The 16,196-nt window shown below is 45.1% G+C and overlaps 1 protein-coding gene across 7 annotated transcripts in view; it reads left to right on the top strand.

The window, feature by feature from the left end:
• HPSE (heparanase) overlaps positions 1–14,972 on the top strand; it is a 34,926-nt gene extending 19,954 nt beyond the window's left edge. For 2 of the 7 annotated variants that reach the window (XR_014791965.1, XR_014791967.1), the window contains 7 exons: positions 1,992–2,085; positions 4,567–4,673; positions 7,309–7,423; positions 10,325–10,449; positions 11,592–11,738; positions 13,622–14,233; positions 14,379–14,972. Coding sequence is in view for 3 of the 7 variants with exons in the window: in XM_084855528.1 (XP_084711654.1) it covers positions 1,992–2,085; positions 4,567–4,673; positions 7,309–7,423; positions 10,325–10,449; positions 11,592–11,738; positions 13,622–13,781 (748 nt within the window). In the remaining 4 variants the exon portion in view is untranslated. Of the gene's footprint in view, positions 1–1,991; positions 2,086–4,566; positions 4,674–7,308; positions 7,424–10,324; positions 10,450–11,591; positions 11,739–13,621 lie in introns of all 7 variants that reach the window. The other 5 variants (XM_084855528.1, XM_084855530.1, XR_014791966.1 and 2 more) reach the window with 4 other exon arrangements.
• The last annotated feature ends 1,224 nt before the right edge of the window (positions 14,973–16,196 follow it).

Here is a 16,196-nt window from a genome sequence, read left to right as displayed (position 1 = left end):
TGACAGGACCCACTGGCTTAGATGCCTGTCCTGAACCCTTTGTGCCAGGAGCCTGGCAGGTATGACCCACCATTAAAAAAAAATCCCACAATGCCTTGGAACTAGGGTGGTCACTCATGCATTGCCAGACCTTTAGGGAAGAGGACAAAAGGGGGCAGTATATGCATAACTTTTGCTTATGCTAATTTATATGTATAGATGCAAATTTAGAAATAATTATCATCATTGAAATAGAAACACAGTACATCTCACCATAGGATGGAACACTGTGGCCAGGTGCCCTGCCTGTTCAGCCTGTCGTCCAGGTGCTCCCTGTTGATGGTCAGCAGTTCTTATGGTTCTTTAGTCTGCAACTGGACAGGATAGCCTTTCAAATAGAGGACACCTTCAAATAGAGGATGGTCTTCTGGCAGCCCTTCAAATATAGGGCAGCCCTCTGTAAAAGAGGACACCTGGTCCCCTGACGCTTTCACTTAGCGCATTATTGAGCATTACAAGTGGTGGCTAATAGCGGCCTGCTACTGTTTCTGGGAAATCCGGCAGCTGAGGGAGGAGCGCTGGTGTGGGAGGAGGCCCGTGGAGGACCCTTTGCAAAGGGGTTCCACAAGCCTGGGAGGGCCACTACATTGCAGCCACTGTTGGGAAATTCAAATAATGACTCCAAGCTACCCCACGCTCCTCCAGGAACACCTGGGACTTTTCTCCGTAGGAGAGACGGCACTTTGCCAAGGGCCCCCTTAAACCTGGAACTGGTCTGGACTCTTGTGTGAGAGTTTTGCTTTTGTGACCAGAGCCAGCTCCACAACAGAATCTGACTAAGCAGCTGCCTGGTGCCGCACAGTCCGAAGGACGCTCACAAGAAGCAACATGCAAGTCCAAGCCCTCATGCTTCCTCCAGCACAGCTGGCTCTTCCACATAATTTGTTGCACCATCACAGGGAGGCTGAGCAGGGACACGCAATTTGCATGGCGCACACACCGCCTGGGCTAGGAAAACTCCCCCAGCCAGCCCTATTTGAGACTTCACCATCCTTCACCATTGTCCAAAGATCGTCTCCTCATAGCTTCAAAGAACATTGTTTATTTTTCTTTCCGTTTGTGCCCAAGTCTCCTTCCAAGAATACTTACGTAAACTTGCGGAAACCTTTTAAAATGCTGCTCAATCTCTACTTCCTCCTCAAAGCAGTCTGTTCCTTTTAAATCTATATCTATATTTATCTATCTATACATGGTCATTTTTTCAAAGAAATAATACAGCTCAGCTCAAACTAACAAATGCATAAATCCGAAACCCAGAAAGTGCAACAGACATCTTGAACCCTAAACAAAACGTTGTCATCAATTAGGACAGATCTGTACAGAATTAACCATCATCACACAGAAATTGCACAAGAATTAAGTTCTTCCCTAAAGGTCTGTGTTGGTTTGAGAAATGCTGTACCAAAGAAGTACTATTTACATAAGATATAAACCTCAACCATATATCAACACATGGGTACAGTTGTGTTTGTCCATTAGAAACATGCATTTGTTCAGTCAAGGTAAACTGTAGGGTTGGCCCCAGTGGGTCACTGAACAAACATAAGAAGACAAAAATATATTGTTCCTTGTTGAAATGCAAAGTATTATGGGGTGGCTTGGTCTTGAATGGGCAATTAAGACCCATTAGCTTATCAAAAGCCCTGCTCCTAGTGAAGATGAAAACTGCTGGAGCTGGTTTGTTGATACGGGTCAACACCGCTGCCTGGAATGTTGGGCTCTCCTCGGGGGCATGGCTGTGGGAACTGTTGTGATGAGCGCCTGTGCCACTGCACTACTGTAAATATGTGATGAGTTCAGAGAAATGTTAAGTCAGAGGCAGCTACGATTCTTCACCCACTTGAAGTGAAGAGAAACATATAAAGAAAAATGAAAAGAAAACCAGTTGTGCCATGAATTAAAATTACAGGCAACAGAACGTGCACTTATGCAAAGTGTCTTGATTTTTGCAGTTACTACTTAAATGGACGGACTGCTACTAAAGAAGAATTTCTGAGTCCAGATGTCCTGGACACTTTCATCACAATGGTGCAGGAAGAGTTTGAGGTATGGGGCGTTTGGGTGGGTGAATAGGGTAGTGCATAGAACAGTCTTCCCCAACAGGATTCACTCCAGATGTTCTGGACTACAACTCTCATCCTTCCTGACCACTGGCCACATGGTCTGGGGCTGATGGGACCTGTAGTCCAAAACATCTGAAGGGCAAGAGGTTGGGGACGGCTGCGCTAAATGGTTTGGTGCCAGGTTATTTGAAGGACAACCTGCAATCATATGACCCTGCCTGCATTTTTATCAGCATTGGTGGCTCTCCTTTTGGGCCATCTTTCAGATCAGTTAGATTGGCAGGCAGTAGGGACAGGGCCTTCTCAGAAGTGGCCCCCACCTTACAGAAGCCTCTCAAGCAATATATCAGGTTGGTCCCTTCAACTCCGGTATTTTAAAAGGCTTTGAAAAGCCTGTTTTGAATGGCATTTCATTTATGTATTGTATTGGCCATGCATGCTGCTGTTTTCTTGATCTGTTATTGCTTTGGCTGTGAAAATGACTTCTTATTTAATCCTAACTCCATTATATTTTAATGTTTGATGATTCTTGCATTTTAAAGTTTTGGTATGATATTATTATTGGGTTTTTTAAATTTTATACTTGTATTTTGTTTGTTGCCTTGGGTGATCAAAATGCAAATTTCTAAGTCTCCAGAAAGGCAAGTTATAAATATTTAAATAAAGAAATAAATATTATGTATGTATTTGCAGCATAATACATTGACTGTATGGTGAGGCTACAAGAATCGCCTATTTATGTATTATAATCCCTGCTTCATTTGGGACCCATTTACACAACCAGTTGAGTGCATGGTAGCTGTAGGACAAGCCCACAAGCATTATCTCTGAGCTGGCTGTCTGCATTCACCTCCACATGTTTTTGGCACGGCATAACAGCTAATATTTCAACAGTTTATTTTAAAATATTTCTAGCCACCATTCAGGACAAGTCCTCATGAGGTGGCTTACAAATGGAACTTTAAAACAATACAGTTGGGTGCTGTCTATTTCTGTTATTGTGTGTTTTAAATTTTTTGTTTCTATGTTATGTTTTAATTAAGATTTTGTTTCTAAATCTGTCTTACATTGTCAGCCACTTTGAGCACCATGTTTTGGCAGAAATCAAAAATCAAATGTCCATAAATTAAATGTCCATAAATCAAATGTATAAGTAAATAAATAAATAACATACCCAATCTAAAATGAAACTACTTAAAGCAAATAAGACAGCATAAAATCAGGAAAAGGCTTGACAAAATGAAAAGGTTTTCAGGTCCTGATTAAAAACAGCTAAATAAGGGGCTTGATGAATGTCTTGGAGAAGGGAGTTCCAAAGTTGCACAGCCAACATGGAAAAGGCCCCACCAACCTGATCTTTCTCAGTGGCAGGCTAGAGAGCAGGGCCTCTGAGGCCAATCATAAGGCATCGGGCACGTTCAAGGGCAAGTAGAACATTTGTGGGAGTACCAGACCACCTTACCTGTCTCCTGAGAAACCTGTACGAGGGTCAAGAAGCAACAGTAAGAACCGGACATGGAACAAGCGATTGGTTCAAAATTGGGAAAGGAGTACGACAAGGCTGTATATTGTCGCCCTGCTTATTTAACTTATATGCAGAGTACATCATGAGAAACGCCGGGTTGGATGAATCACAGGTCGGAATTAAGATTGCGGGGAGAATTATCAACACCCTCAGATATGCAGACGATACCACCCTAATGGCAGAAAGCGAAGAGGATCTAAAGAGTCTCTTGTGAAAGTGACAAAAGTGGAAAGTGCAAAAAGTGGAGAAGAAAAAAGTGGTGAAAGTGGAGAGTGCAAAAGCTGGTTTGAAACTCTGTGAGAGATGGACTATAAGGAAGGCTGAGCGCTGAAGAATTTATACTTTCGAACTGTGGTGCTGGAGAAGACTCTTACGAGTCCCCTGGACTGCAAGGAGGTCAGATCAGTCCATCCTAAAAGAAATCAACCCTGACTGCTCATTGGAAGGACAGATACTGAAGCTGAAGCTCAAATATTTTGGCCACCTAATGCGAAGAGAAAAGTCACTGGAAAAGAGCCTTATGATGGGAAAGATTGAAGGCAAAAGGAGAAGGAGATGGCAGAGGATGAGATGGCTAGATAGCATCACCGATGCAATGAATATGAACTTGAGCACACTCCGGGAGAGAGCGGAGGACAGGAAGGCCTGGCATGCTATGGTCCATGGGGTCACGAAGAGTCGGACATGACTTAATGACTGAACAAAGCAAGGTATGGCTCCCATGCATGCCAGTGGATGCACACAACCAGCTCACCTCAGGCTAGGAGCCCTTTGCATGGTTACCATAGAGCCAATGGCTGTGTGAATAGGTCTTTAGCTTCTCAACAATCTCTCTGTCCCACACTATCTGAAGTTGCTGAGACGCTAGGCCAGATCTCCCAGACCTAACGCTATGCATTGACTGTCCTTGCTATGCTTCAATTTTACAACATTCTCTAGATTGTGAATGACACAGTACCGGGCAAGAAAGTGTGGCTGGGAGAAACAAGTTCAGCCTACGGGGGTGGTGCCCCCCACATGTCGAATACGTATATTGCTGGTTTTATGTAAGTACTGTAATATAAAGTCAGCATAAGCCTTATGTATCTTTAAAGGGAGCCCCCAGCGGGAGAGGTGCCTGGGGAGAGGTGAGCCCTGAGGGCTAGGGAATGTTCTAGAAGTAAAAAGGCTTGTCTGTGTCTATGTATGTGTGTGGGGGGGTGTAGTTTCCAGAAAGAGAGTCCTGAGAGAAGAATATGAAAGAGAAGACCTATTTAAAGGTTCCTAAAGTAGATATACCAATCAGGCGAGGAGAGGGAGCGTGCTAGCCCCGCCCCCTCCATTGTCATGAAGGGCAGCTGAAGAAAAGAGCCTCCTGTGGGCTTCTTCATACGGAGCTTTTACCCTGCTATTGAGATTGGTGGCTCACAGAAGTTTGTGGGTCCTTTAGATGACATCGTCAGCCCCCAGGGCATCTCCCACACTAAATGACCATTATTCCATTTATTTATTTTTTAAAGATAGGAGATAATGAGCTATCAAATTACAGCGCTTGAGTTCCGCTTGAGTTCCCTCAGTGAAGAAGGAAAACCAGCATTAAGAGGAGCTAGACCACAGCGCCATCTAGCGGCTGTATAATGAAAAATATGGAAGACTCAGATGAGGGGGGAAAAGAGGGAGAAAGGTGGGGGGAGAGCGTGTAAAGGGAGTCCATCATGATCCTGCATTTAAAACGGAAGCAGAAAGCCCCGTTTTAAATGCGGGATTTTAGGCTGTAGAGACGCTCTGTATCTGTGGAGGCTCTCCATGAAATGAAGAATGTGATAATGGAGAGGGCATTGTTAGTGCTTTCCCTCTCCTTGCATGTCTGGTATACCCACTTTAGGAATGCCTGAATAGGGCTAGAGAGAAGCCTAGTTTGATCTAGTTTTGCATGTTCCAGCAGCAAATTATGGGCTAATTAACCCAAGATTTGCCGTGGTGCGTGACGGGCATATTTTGTGGCCATTTTGAATAATTTACTTCCGATAGGAGGTTGTGATGTGACCTCTGAACCCGGACACTATAAGTTAATCATGGGTTAAACAACCCACAGTTAACCTAATTACTAGTCAGCTTAACTGTGACTTATTTAACTCACGATTAACCTATAGTGTCTGGGTTTGGTCGTCACCTCCAATTGGAGGTTGCTTAATCTAAAGGCTGTGGGCAACTCTCATCACGCACAGTGGCAAATCATGGCTTAATTAACCTACAGTTTGCCACCGTTATGTAAGAATAGGCCCAGGAGTTGACAAACAAAGCACCTGTTGTTTGCCTAAAGTGGATCTCTGTCTTCTCTGGGAAGTAACCTGCCTGGCTGAGATGCTGGAGTAGGCCAGAAAGCCTTGTTATAATATCTGTCTAAGGGTGCTTCCAGATGGAGGGCTGCTAGCACTAACCATCAGGGAGGCGTTGTGCAGCAATTCCATCTTTTTTTCTGAATGGATTTTCTGTGGTAAGAAAAAACATGGAAGGAGCACTGGGAAAACACAGGACAATTGCAAGTGGAAGATGACAACAAAGTCTGGACCTCCTCCTGTAAAATTCTGTGAATGAGGCAGGGTGATTGCACAATAAACGCCTCACCTGGAAGCACCCCTAAAAGCTATACTGTCCTTCTGTGGAATATCAGGATCGCATACAGAACATCTCCTCAGCCAATACGTTAGCAACTCTTCCTTTGACCAAACAAGAGAAGTGATTGTCATCATTGATACCCATTAACTTCCAGCCAATTGGTAGACACCAGGAATATCCAGTCATTTTTTAGATGGCAAAACATAAGGGAGATAAAATAGATGTATGTTTTATTTTAATTCCAGGCTGAAATTCCCCCACACTTTCTGGGGACCATTTGTTTATATAGGTGATGATGAGGGAGGAGGAGATATGAGCAACTTTTGGGGAGAGTGGGCAAACTCTCAGACTTTCATGTGAGGGTGGGCTTTAAAGATGAGGTGGTCAGGGAGGTTTTCCAAAACAACAACACAGAAATAAAACCTTCAAGCAGTGGCTAGGCTACCCTCAGCAGACTGGCAGCATTCCCTTTGTAATTTGGGACAGAATGACCCACAGGACATCAGGCAGTCTCATGGGACATTCTGTCCCAAATTACAAAGAGCAGTGCTGCTAAGGGCATGCAAGCAGTCATGTCACACAGGATTTTTCTTCTGCTCCCAGCCTGTTGAAGAGCTCTGTGCAACTCAAAATCTTGCACAGACTTACATCAACAGAAGCTGGTCCACTTAAAGATCTCTCTCTCTCTCTCTCTCACACACACACACACAGAATTTGGAGCTGTGTGTCTGTGGATCACTGTGGAATTCTGTAATAAAGAACAAGTAGTTAAGTTAAGGGGCCTCCCTGCCAATATTTGAGAATATTTTTCTACAATGTTCTTCTCTCTGCTCCTCTCAACTACAACTTTTAAGGATCACAGTTACAACACTGTATGCCAAATTACATCCAGGAATAAACTGTTCTCTACTTTAATCCTGTCGAACGATTAAAGGATGGCACTTCTGATGTATGTAGTGGCTCTCATTTCTGCCACATACACAGGACAAAATTTCATACCCCTTTGGCTAGAAAAGATTTCTTTCCCCTTACACCTTAATTGCTTTAAGGTTGGCTGTGTTTCTCTCCTATTTTATTTGGCAGGTGGCTGGACAAGCTGGGACAGTCGGCCCTGCTGGGTATTGATGTGGTGATGAGACAGGTTTTATTTGGAGCAGGAAGCTACCATCTGGTGGATGCCAGATTTGACCCTTTGCCAGTATGTATGGAATTGAAATGTCATTTCCCCATGTAGACTATTTCTCCATCTAGCCCAGGTGTGTTGGACTACAAGTCCCATCAGCATCAGCCAACATGGCTAATGATCAGGGGTTTTGGAAACTGTAGTCCAAAACATCTGGAAGACCCCAAGATACCTATTCATGGAAGATGAGGCTATCAACGGCTACTAGTCCTGATGGCTATGTGCTACCTCCAGTATCAGAGGCAGTATGCCTATGTACACCAGTACATGGGTGGGAGGAGAACATGGGCAAGAGGGTGCTCTTGCACTCATGTCCTGCTTGTGGGTTTCCTGTGGGCAGCTGGTTGGCCACTGTGTGAACAGAGTGCTGGATTAGATGGACCCATGGTCTGATCCAGCAAGGCTCTTCTTATGCTCTATTCCTCTACTTCTGGAGTCTTCAGCATGGTGCCCGCAGACACCTCTCTTGGCACCCAACAAGCTCCCTGCCCCTCCTGATTTTTTAATTTTATTTTTTTGTAAATAATTTCAAAAATGTAACTGGGAGGCTGGCATGTTGCAAGGTGAAGTGACAGCCTCCGGTACCATCTTTATTTCCAAGAAGGCCTCTGGGTGCCACATTTCTCAGCCTCAGCAGTTTGTCTTCTGTGAAATGAGTGTTAGAGCGGAAAAATGTGGGTCCAAATGAGTGGTTTTGCATTTTGGAGCTCAGACCGCACCTGCCATTTTGTGAATAAGCAACACACACACACACACTCTGGCCCTGTGGCAGCCATTTTGTGAGAGTGTCCACGACACTCAACATTCCAAATGTGCCCAGTGACCCAAAAAGATTGGAGATCCCTGCTGTACTTTGACTGGGAGTGTGTCTTCAGGCTCACAAGGCAGATGGCCGCTCCCATTACCTCCTACCTGATACATTTAACTGGAGGTGCTGGGGATTGAGCCCACCACCTCTGCATGCAAAGTATGTGCTCAGTCACTGAACTGCGGCCTTCACCCTTCATATGTGTCCCTGTGCCCTTATTTTAAAAGTTAAAACAAAGCCCAGCTGTTCTTCTATTCAAATGCACCACAAATTCTGCATAACATGCCCTGGATTAATTAACTGAGTATCAATAAGCCTTGTCAAAGTCCATAAAACTATGGTTATGTGTTGAAGGAATGACTGCAAAAACAGAACTCATCTCTTACTTGATGGCTGCAAAGTCATAGCCACCAAACCAAAACAAGGAAAGAAACAAAAAGGCAAGCGAGGAAATGAATGGAATGGAGGAGATGGGAGGGTTTTGCTGCAAGGGGTGTAGATTACTCTGTGTGTGTGTGTGTGTGCGTGCATGGGTGTGTGCATAGCTCAATGGTACAGCACATGCTTTCTATGCAAAAAGCCCCAGATAGGGCTGGAAAAGACTGAAACACTGGGGAGCTGTTGCCAGTCAATGTAGACAGCACTGAGCTGAAGTGAACAGTTACATGTCTCACTATAAGACAGCTTCCTGTTAAAGGTCACAGAATGGCATGGGCATGCATGGTTGGATGGGAGAAGTGATGTGATGGGCAACAGCCAATAGGCTCCCGTGGTATTCTCCTAATTGCTGTCAAAACTGCAAGACATGCACTAGCTGAAGAAAATAACACATTTTCCATGTTGAGTTCTGGTACAATGGGATTTTCCTAAAATAAAATAAAACATCTTCCTTGCCAAATATTGTCTGGATTCCCTTCACTAGCTTAACAGCAGGGGTGGGCAGAAGGAGGACCTGGACCTATTGCATGATTCGCAGTAAATTGGCAAGGATTTCTGATTCCCAATTGTTTAACAGTAGCAGCAGCAAAAAGACTCCCCAATGCCCTCAATTATAGTGCTGAAATGAAGAAAGCTTGGGGTCAGTGCTGGTGTCGAGGGTAGGCGTGGTCGGGCACTTGCCAAGAGTCCACACCCATCAGGGGCCCATTAGCAGGAGGCCCTGGAGTTGCTCCTTCTCATCATCATTGCACCTGCCTCTTGCTCTGGCCCAGACCACAGTGGGGGTGAGAAGGAGGAGTAACGGCCACTGCCTACCTGTTTACCAGCTCTCTGCCTGTCAAGCGAGCAAGTGGGAGCAAGGATGAGAAAGAGGATGAGGAGCAATAACAGCTGGTGACAATGATGGTGAGAAAGCAGGCTCACCAAGAGGGGGCCCATTGGGAAGGTCTTGCTGAAGACCTGCAAGACCCTGAAGCTGGCATTGCTTGGGCAAATCATAAGTAAATTTTGGTGTGGAAGGGCTCACCCAGAAATGAGCTCCGTTCGTTTCTGATACTCAAAAACAAATTCCTGGCCTCTGAAATCTTTAATTCTAATGTATGTCTTTTTCACCAGGCTGTTCATTGGATTTCGGGGTACTAGTAAAAACAATAACAAAGTAGATCCTATAAGCCTGAAGTCTTCCCACCTCTGCTTAATAGTAACAGAGGGAAGCTGCCTTTTGTGCATGTGACTCCACCTTATTCCTGCCTATCTCTCCATAGAAATTTGCCGATTATATATAAAGCTATTATTTGAGGACAATGACCCAATTCACATGTTATAACAACCCATGGTTTGTTGGGAATGAAGCAGGAACAACGGACCATGCTGGTTCTTGCTGCCTGATTGCACCTGCTGCAGCCGGGTGGAGCAGCTCTGTCCCTGGGCCATTTATTGTGGCATCTGAACCCAGAATTGTAGGTTGTTGGGGGAGGAACAACCCAGACTGGTAACCCAAGCATCCCTGGGTTGTTTAGCTCAGTGGGAGAAGGCTAAACCCTAAACAGACCCTGGGTAGCTGTGACATGCAAACCAGGTCAACAGTTCATCAAGTAATGTAGCATATTTCTTTAACATGGGTTTTTCTTGGTCATGCATAAAAGCTCTCTTTTTTTAATGCAATGTAGGATTATTGGCTCTCTCTGGTGTACAAGAAACTGGTGGGCAACAAAGTCCTGCATGTTAATGTGAAGACATTAGGTGAAGACCCAAGGAAGCTGCGAGTATATCTTCACTGTACGAACGAGCTCCAGTAAGTGCAAAATCGAATAGGCTCTGAAGACATTAGAAATACAAGTGGCCCAATCTTGGAATTTTACCCATGGCAAGACAGGGCTAGGGAGGCTTCCGGACAAGGCTTTTATCCTGCAATCACTCTGCCCATTCACGGAATTTTACGGGGGGGGGGGCAGAGGACCATGTCTTCAATGTGTAAACCTCCCATGTTTTCCCACCTCTTCCGTCTTTTTCCTAATCACAAAAAATCCGTCAAAGAGGGAAAGATGGAATAGCTGCACAATGCCTTTTGGCTGGTAGTGCTAAGAGGCCCCCATCTGAAAGCCCACCAGGAAAAGGTGCAAGGGCCCTTGTACTAGCCCTAGTGTGCTGGGGGAAAGAGCGTGGTGGAATGAAGGAGTGGCAACGAAGATGCAGGAGGAAAATTCCCCCGCCCTCTCCTGCTTTTGAAAAGTGGCACATTCTGTGCCAAAATCCAAAATGAGTTAAGAATCCTCATATTACAGATGCCTTTCCAAGCCAAGATCCTGATTACTCTTCCTATTTGGTTTATATTAGCAAAATGCCCACTACTGTGTGTGTATAAAGCAGATTGCATATTGCTCACCCCATGGGATCCCTTTGGGTGGAGCCTGAGCAACCCACAATCCTGCTTGGGGGGGGGATATGGAGTTTGCCCTGCCCTGTACACCTTTCTCTTCAACGATACAGCATTTTGTCCTTCCCACAGAAGCAAATGGCGGCCTCTCATGTATCAGCCTTCCCCAACCTGGTGCCCACTAGATGTGTTGGACTACAATTCCCACCATCCCTGGCTGGGAGGGCACCAGGTTGGAGAAGGCTGACATATGGGAGAAGAGAAAGGGGTGCACTTGTGGACAACACTGGGGTGTGGGATTAGCCTGCCTCAGGAAACTCCAGTGAATTTCAGGTCAGATTTGGCCTTCCTTCAGCTGTGGTCCAGAGAGCAGCCTACTTACTTTGCTCCATAAAACTCAATGGAAACTGATAACTGATCCAGTTCTTAGCAGCATATATTCGCCCTGGCTTCCATTAGACAGGGCAAATTTTCCCAAGGGTGAATAAAACATCTGTACTGTAATTTGCTTGCTATACATGATTGTTTTCATGAGCTGTTTTATTTTATTTCCCCTCCAGCCCAAAGTACAGAGATGGTGATCTCACCTTATTTGCCTTAAACCTCTGCAACAGCACAAAACACTTGCACTTGCCCCCTTCCTTATCGAAGAAGCAGATAGATGAATATATTTTACTACCTGATGGAAAAGACCAGATTCTTTCCACGTGAGCAATCGGGGGGGGGGGGGGTCTCCACGGCGACAGGTTTAGTTCACTCTCCACTTTGCTGTGCTTTTTACTGGAGTCGAATGTGCTCTGTCTGGGGACACACAGGGCTTGAAACCCCAAATTATCCCAAAGCTAGCCTGGGCTCTTGGCAGGTCACACAGCAGTTTACTGCGAATTGTTTGGGTGGCTACTGGGTGGAGTCTCATCCATGTCATCATTTAGAGAGCTTGTTCCCTCCCTCCCACTCTCTCCTTGTTCTGCCCCTTCTGCTTTCTCTGGCCAGTGTGTGTGTTAGTGCTCCCTCCCTCCACATCCTATGTCCAACCCTCCCCCACCCAATTTTTTAAAATTTATTTTCCCTCTAAAACTGCAATAGCACAATAGTGACAGGACTAAATGCGCAGATCCATTGATTTCATTTTACTTGGGGTGCTGAAACCATCAGGTAAAGTAGTTCTTTCCTGGGGGACTTTGCCCATTCCCTCTTGTTTCCCCAGTGGAAGTAGTTTTTCCCATTCCCATTGAGAAAATCCCCAGGACCACAGCAGCGACACATTACCGCAGTAGTGGGGACACTTAAATCACTTGAGGTAACCTGCTTTCAATCTTTAACATATCCCCCTCCCCTTCTGTGCATGTTTACTCAGAAGTAAGAAATAAATCTTGCTCCCCTGCAGTGAAAGGGTTAAAGGATAACTTTAGCAACTCATCCTAAAGTGCTCTTTCGCTTCTTTCTCACTATTGTGATTTTATGCTTCTTTGGTGTTCTGTAGTTCCTCTGTTGTTATGTAAAGTCCCTTCTCCATTTTATTGCTTTATCTCAGTATCTCACTGCGATCAGGGAGAAGGAGAAGGGGGGGGGTTGGAAGCAATAAGGAAAAGTGCACACATGGGGAAAAATGGGGTGGGAGCAATAACTCTGCACCAGATTGCTGGGATGCAGAAAAATTGGGGAGGGGGAGCTCTCGGGAGCTTTCAGAGGCTGCACTGGAGGACTGGAGATTTTAGTTTCTTCAGGGAAATCTGCACACACAGGGAAAATTAATTGCTCTCCATTCTTAATGGAGTAGCAACGGGGAGCCTAGACAGAGGTGGGAAACAATCCTCACTCATTAGTCTCCCCACCTTTTTTTATTCTATGTCCACCCCATACCCCACTTGTAAATAAATCCACTCCCCGCAGGCGGCTGTGGTAGTTGGAGCTGGAGCGCTTACTTCGGTTTCACACTGTAGCGGCAATGTGCTATTTCAATGTTGTGTTTTTACACAGTATCAATTTAGAGGATTTTTTTTAAAGGTAGAGGCTGTGGATCAGAGCACACCTATACTTTTCGGGGGATGGCTGCCAGAGGTTAGTGCTAGGCAAGATGAAGTAAATACCATGAGGCAGCTCAGAACTCCTGAACGGCCAGCTGCAAAATGGCGGAAACATCATGGAAACACAAGGAGGAGAAACATTGGGGGAACACCCCTTGACAAGGATCAGTGAAGTCACGGCCAGGTGAAAGACACACCCCTGGGAAGGGCTATCACGCTGAGCTGAATTACATGCAGAGGGTTGGTACACACCACAACAGAAGCACAGACAAGCTGAATTAAGGAAAAGAATCGGACTAAAAGTCATCTCAGAAAAACCATTTTTTCCATGAAAATCTCCGGGATGGCTGCGGGATGGCCATGACATCACGTGCCCCGAACAACCTCCAAACGCAGCCAACCTGGTACCCTGTAGATGCACTGCAGTATAGCTCTCATGCTGCTGGGAATGATGGGACTGTAGTCTAACATGTCTGGAGAGCGTCAGGTTGGAGGAGGCTGTTCTATTATTACTGATTTCTCCAGCCTAGAATTTGTGTCTAAACTATCCTTTCCTCTTGCAGATCTGTTCAGCTGAATGGTCACGTTCTCAAAATGTTGGATGATGAAACACTGCCAACTCTCAGGGAGAAGCCTCTTAGTCCGGGAAGCAGCCTTAGGCTCCCAGCTTTTTCGTATGGATTTTACGTCATAAGAAATGCCAAAGCAAGGGCTTGCATTTAGCAAGTCCATGCACATCTCTGATATCTGGTTGAAAGCCACAGTCTTGTCAGACATCAAGACTTTCAACTGTTCCAGCAACAAAGCGAGTCAGAAATGAAGGGCATTTCATTAGCTCAATATATTCTCCTGGGTTTCTAAAATTTTTCTTTCAATTCTCTCCAGCCTATAACAGTTACTTTAGCACTTTGTTTCAACCACAGCTGCCCCAAGAATGAAAGTTCTGCTGCAGGAGAGATTCCAGTTAGGGATACAATGAGGACTATGTCAGGCAGCATCCAAGCCAGGAAACAGGCGGCATGGGTGGATTATGAGAATGCCAAGGATAAATAGGCAAGCAGGCCAGTCAGCGTTCAGGGACATCAGTGCAAAGCTATCAAAGGGCAACAGGAAGAATGAGCATGCAAATTCCAGGCACTGGCAAGGAGCATGAAATAGGAGCTGTTGATCAGCCTGCCAGGAGAGACGTTCTGCTTTCTTTTACAGCAGGAGTGGGCAACTTGTGGCCCTCCAGATGTTTTGGCCTACAATCCCCATCAGCCCTAGCCAGCATAGCCAATGATGCGGGGTTATAGGAGTGGTAGACCCAAACATCTGAAGGGCCACAAGTTGCCCATCGCTGTTTTTCAGGGCTGCTGGGAGGCCAGAGCCAAACCCAACAAAAGGCAGGGAAAGGCTCTTGATGGGCTCTTCCAGACATTCGCTTTCTCCAGCAATTGTAGCGCTCTCTCAAATAAGTCTGGCACATTCATATGGCAGCGTGCTGGATGTGTGCAAACTAGACATCATTTGTAACAGTCCATAAGCTGACAAGAGCAGCTGCTTTTCCTGCAGAAAATCCCAGCTTCAATCCCTGTCATCTCTACATAGGGCTGAGAAAGTGCCATGCCTGAAACTCAGGAAAGCTGCAGCCTGTCAGTGTAGACCAGCCTTTCCCAACCTGGTGCCTTCCAGATGTGTTGGGACTGCAACTCCCATCATGCCCAGATAGCATGGGCTGTGTGGATAGTACTGTGCTAGATGGACCAATGGCCTGACTCCGTATAAGGCAGTTTCTGTTGTTCCTAGGTTTTTGGTACAAGACCTGCCAAAATGCAACCCTAGATAACCATCTTTTACTTTGCTTTCATGCGTGTTGATATGTAACTTGTTTTTGGTATTTGCATACTTTGAAATAAACTAATTTATATTCGGTTTACTGTTGTTCAGTTTTTTAGTTGCCCCCAAAGCTTCCTTTGTGCTAAAGGTGTCATTTAATTATAAACTAATTTAATTATAAACTAATTAGTTAATTATAAACTAATTTAATTATAAACTAATTTATATTCGGTTTACTGTTGTTCAGTTTTTTAGTTGCCCCCAAAGCTTCCTTTGTGCTAAAGGTGTCATTTAATTAGCATTTGTAGTTTCCAACGAGATTGCAGAAGATGCACATAAAACCCTATAGCCTGATTCTGGGCATTTTTCACACAAGAGGTTTAAGGCTCCAATCCCAAAAACAAGTATTCAGAATCAGTGCTATTAAGAACATAAGAACTGAACTGGATCAGACTAAAACTCAATTTAATATAGAAATCGGTTTTCCGGCACTGTCCAGCCAGATGCCTCTGGGTCCTCACAAACAGGATGAAAAGGGGTAGCTTTCCCCTGTTCTTTGTTAGCATCATATAGTATTCAGAGGTATACTGTTTCTGAGCATGGAGGATCCATTTATTTATTTATTCATTGCATTATATCCCGCCTTTTTTCCTCTTTAAGGAACTCAAGGTGGCATACATAATCCTCCTCCTCTCCATTTTATCCTCACAACAACAACCCTGTGAGGTAGGTTGGGTTGAGAGTCTGTGACTGGCCCAAAGTCACCCAGTGAGCTTCATGGCCAAGTGGGGACTAGAACCCGGATCTCCCAGCTCCCAGTCCAACACTCTAGCCACTACACCACACTGGCTCATTTAGCTATGATTCCTGAGGGAGTAGACATACAGAGGACTGGGCTGTAAAATGGGTTTTATATGTTGTTGTTCAGTCGTTCAGTCGTGTCTGACTCTTCGTGACCCCATGGGCCATAGCACGCCATGCCATGTCTATCAATGAAAATGTAAAACTTACATTATCTAGTTTATATATTCTTTTAAAAATGGCTCTCTTCCACATGAACAATATTCACACATGCACACCAATAGCATTCATCTCACCGGCTGTGTGTATATGAGGTGTGTGCGCATATGTGTGAGTACTCTTGGCTTCTGCCCCACCATAGGTAGCCCCTGACCACTTTCCTCTGCGGAAATAAGACTTTTAGAGGGGAAAGGTTTCCCCACCCCTGGTCAACACAGTAATTTTTGTATGGTCAGCTGATGACATTTTGACCTTATAGGTAGAAAATTCAAATGAGCCACCCCTATCACATCCGGTTAG

This window comes from Heloderma suspectum, chromosome 5 (assembly GCF_057233095.1).
Source record: "Heloderma suspectum isolate Gila_16-S chromosome 5, 16-S_ref, whole genome shotgun sequence".
In the NCBI taxonomy this organism is placed as follows: Eukaryota; Metazoa; Chordata; class Lepidosauria; order Squamata; family Helodermatidae; genus Heloderma; species Heloderma suspectum.
The sequence above is the reverse complement of the archived record's forward strand: the minus strand, read 5'-3'. Positions and strand labels throughout refer to the sequence as shown.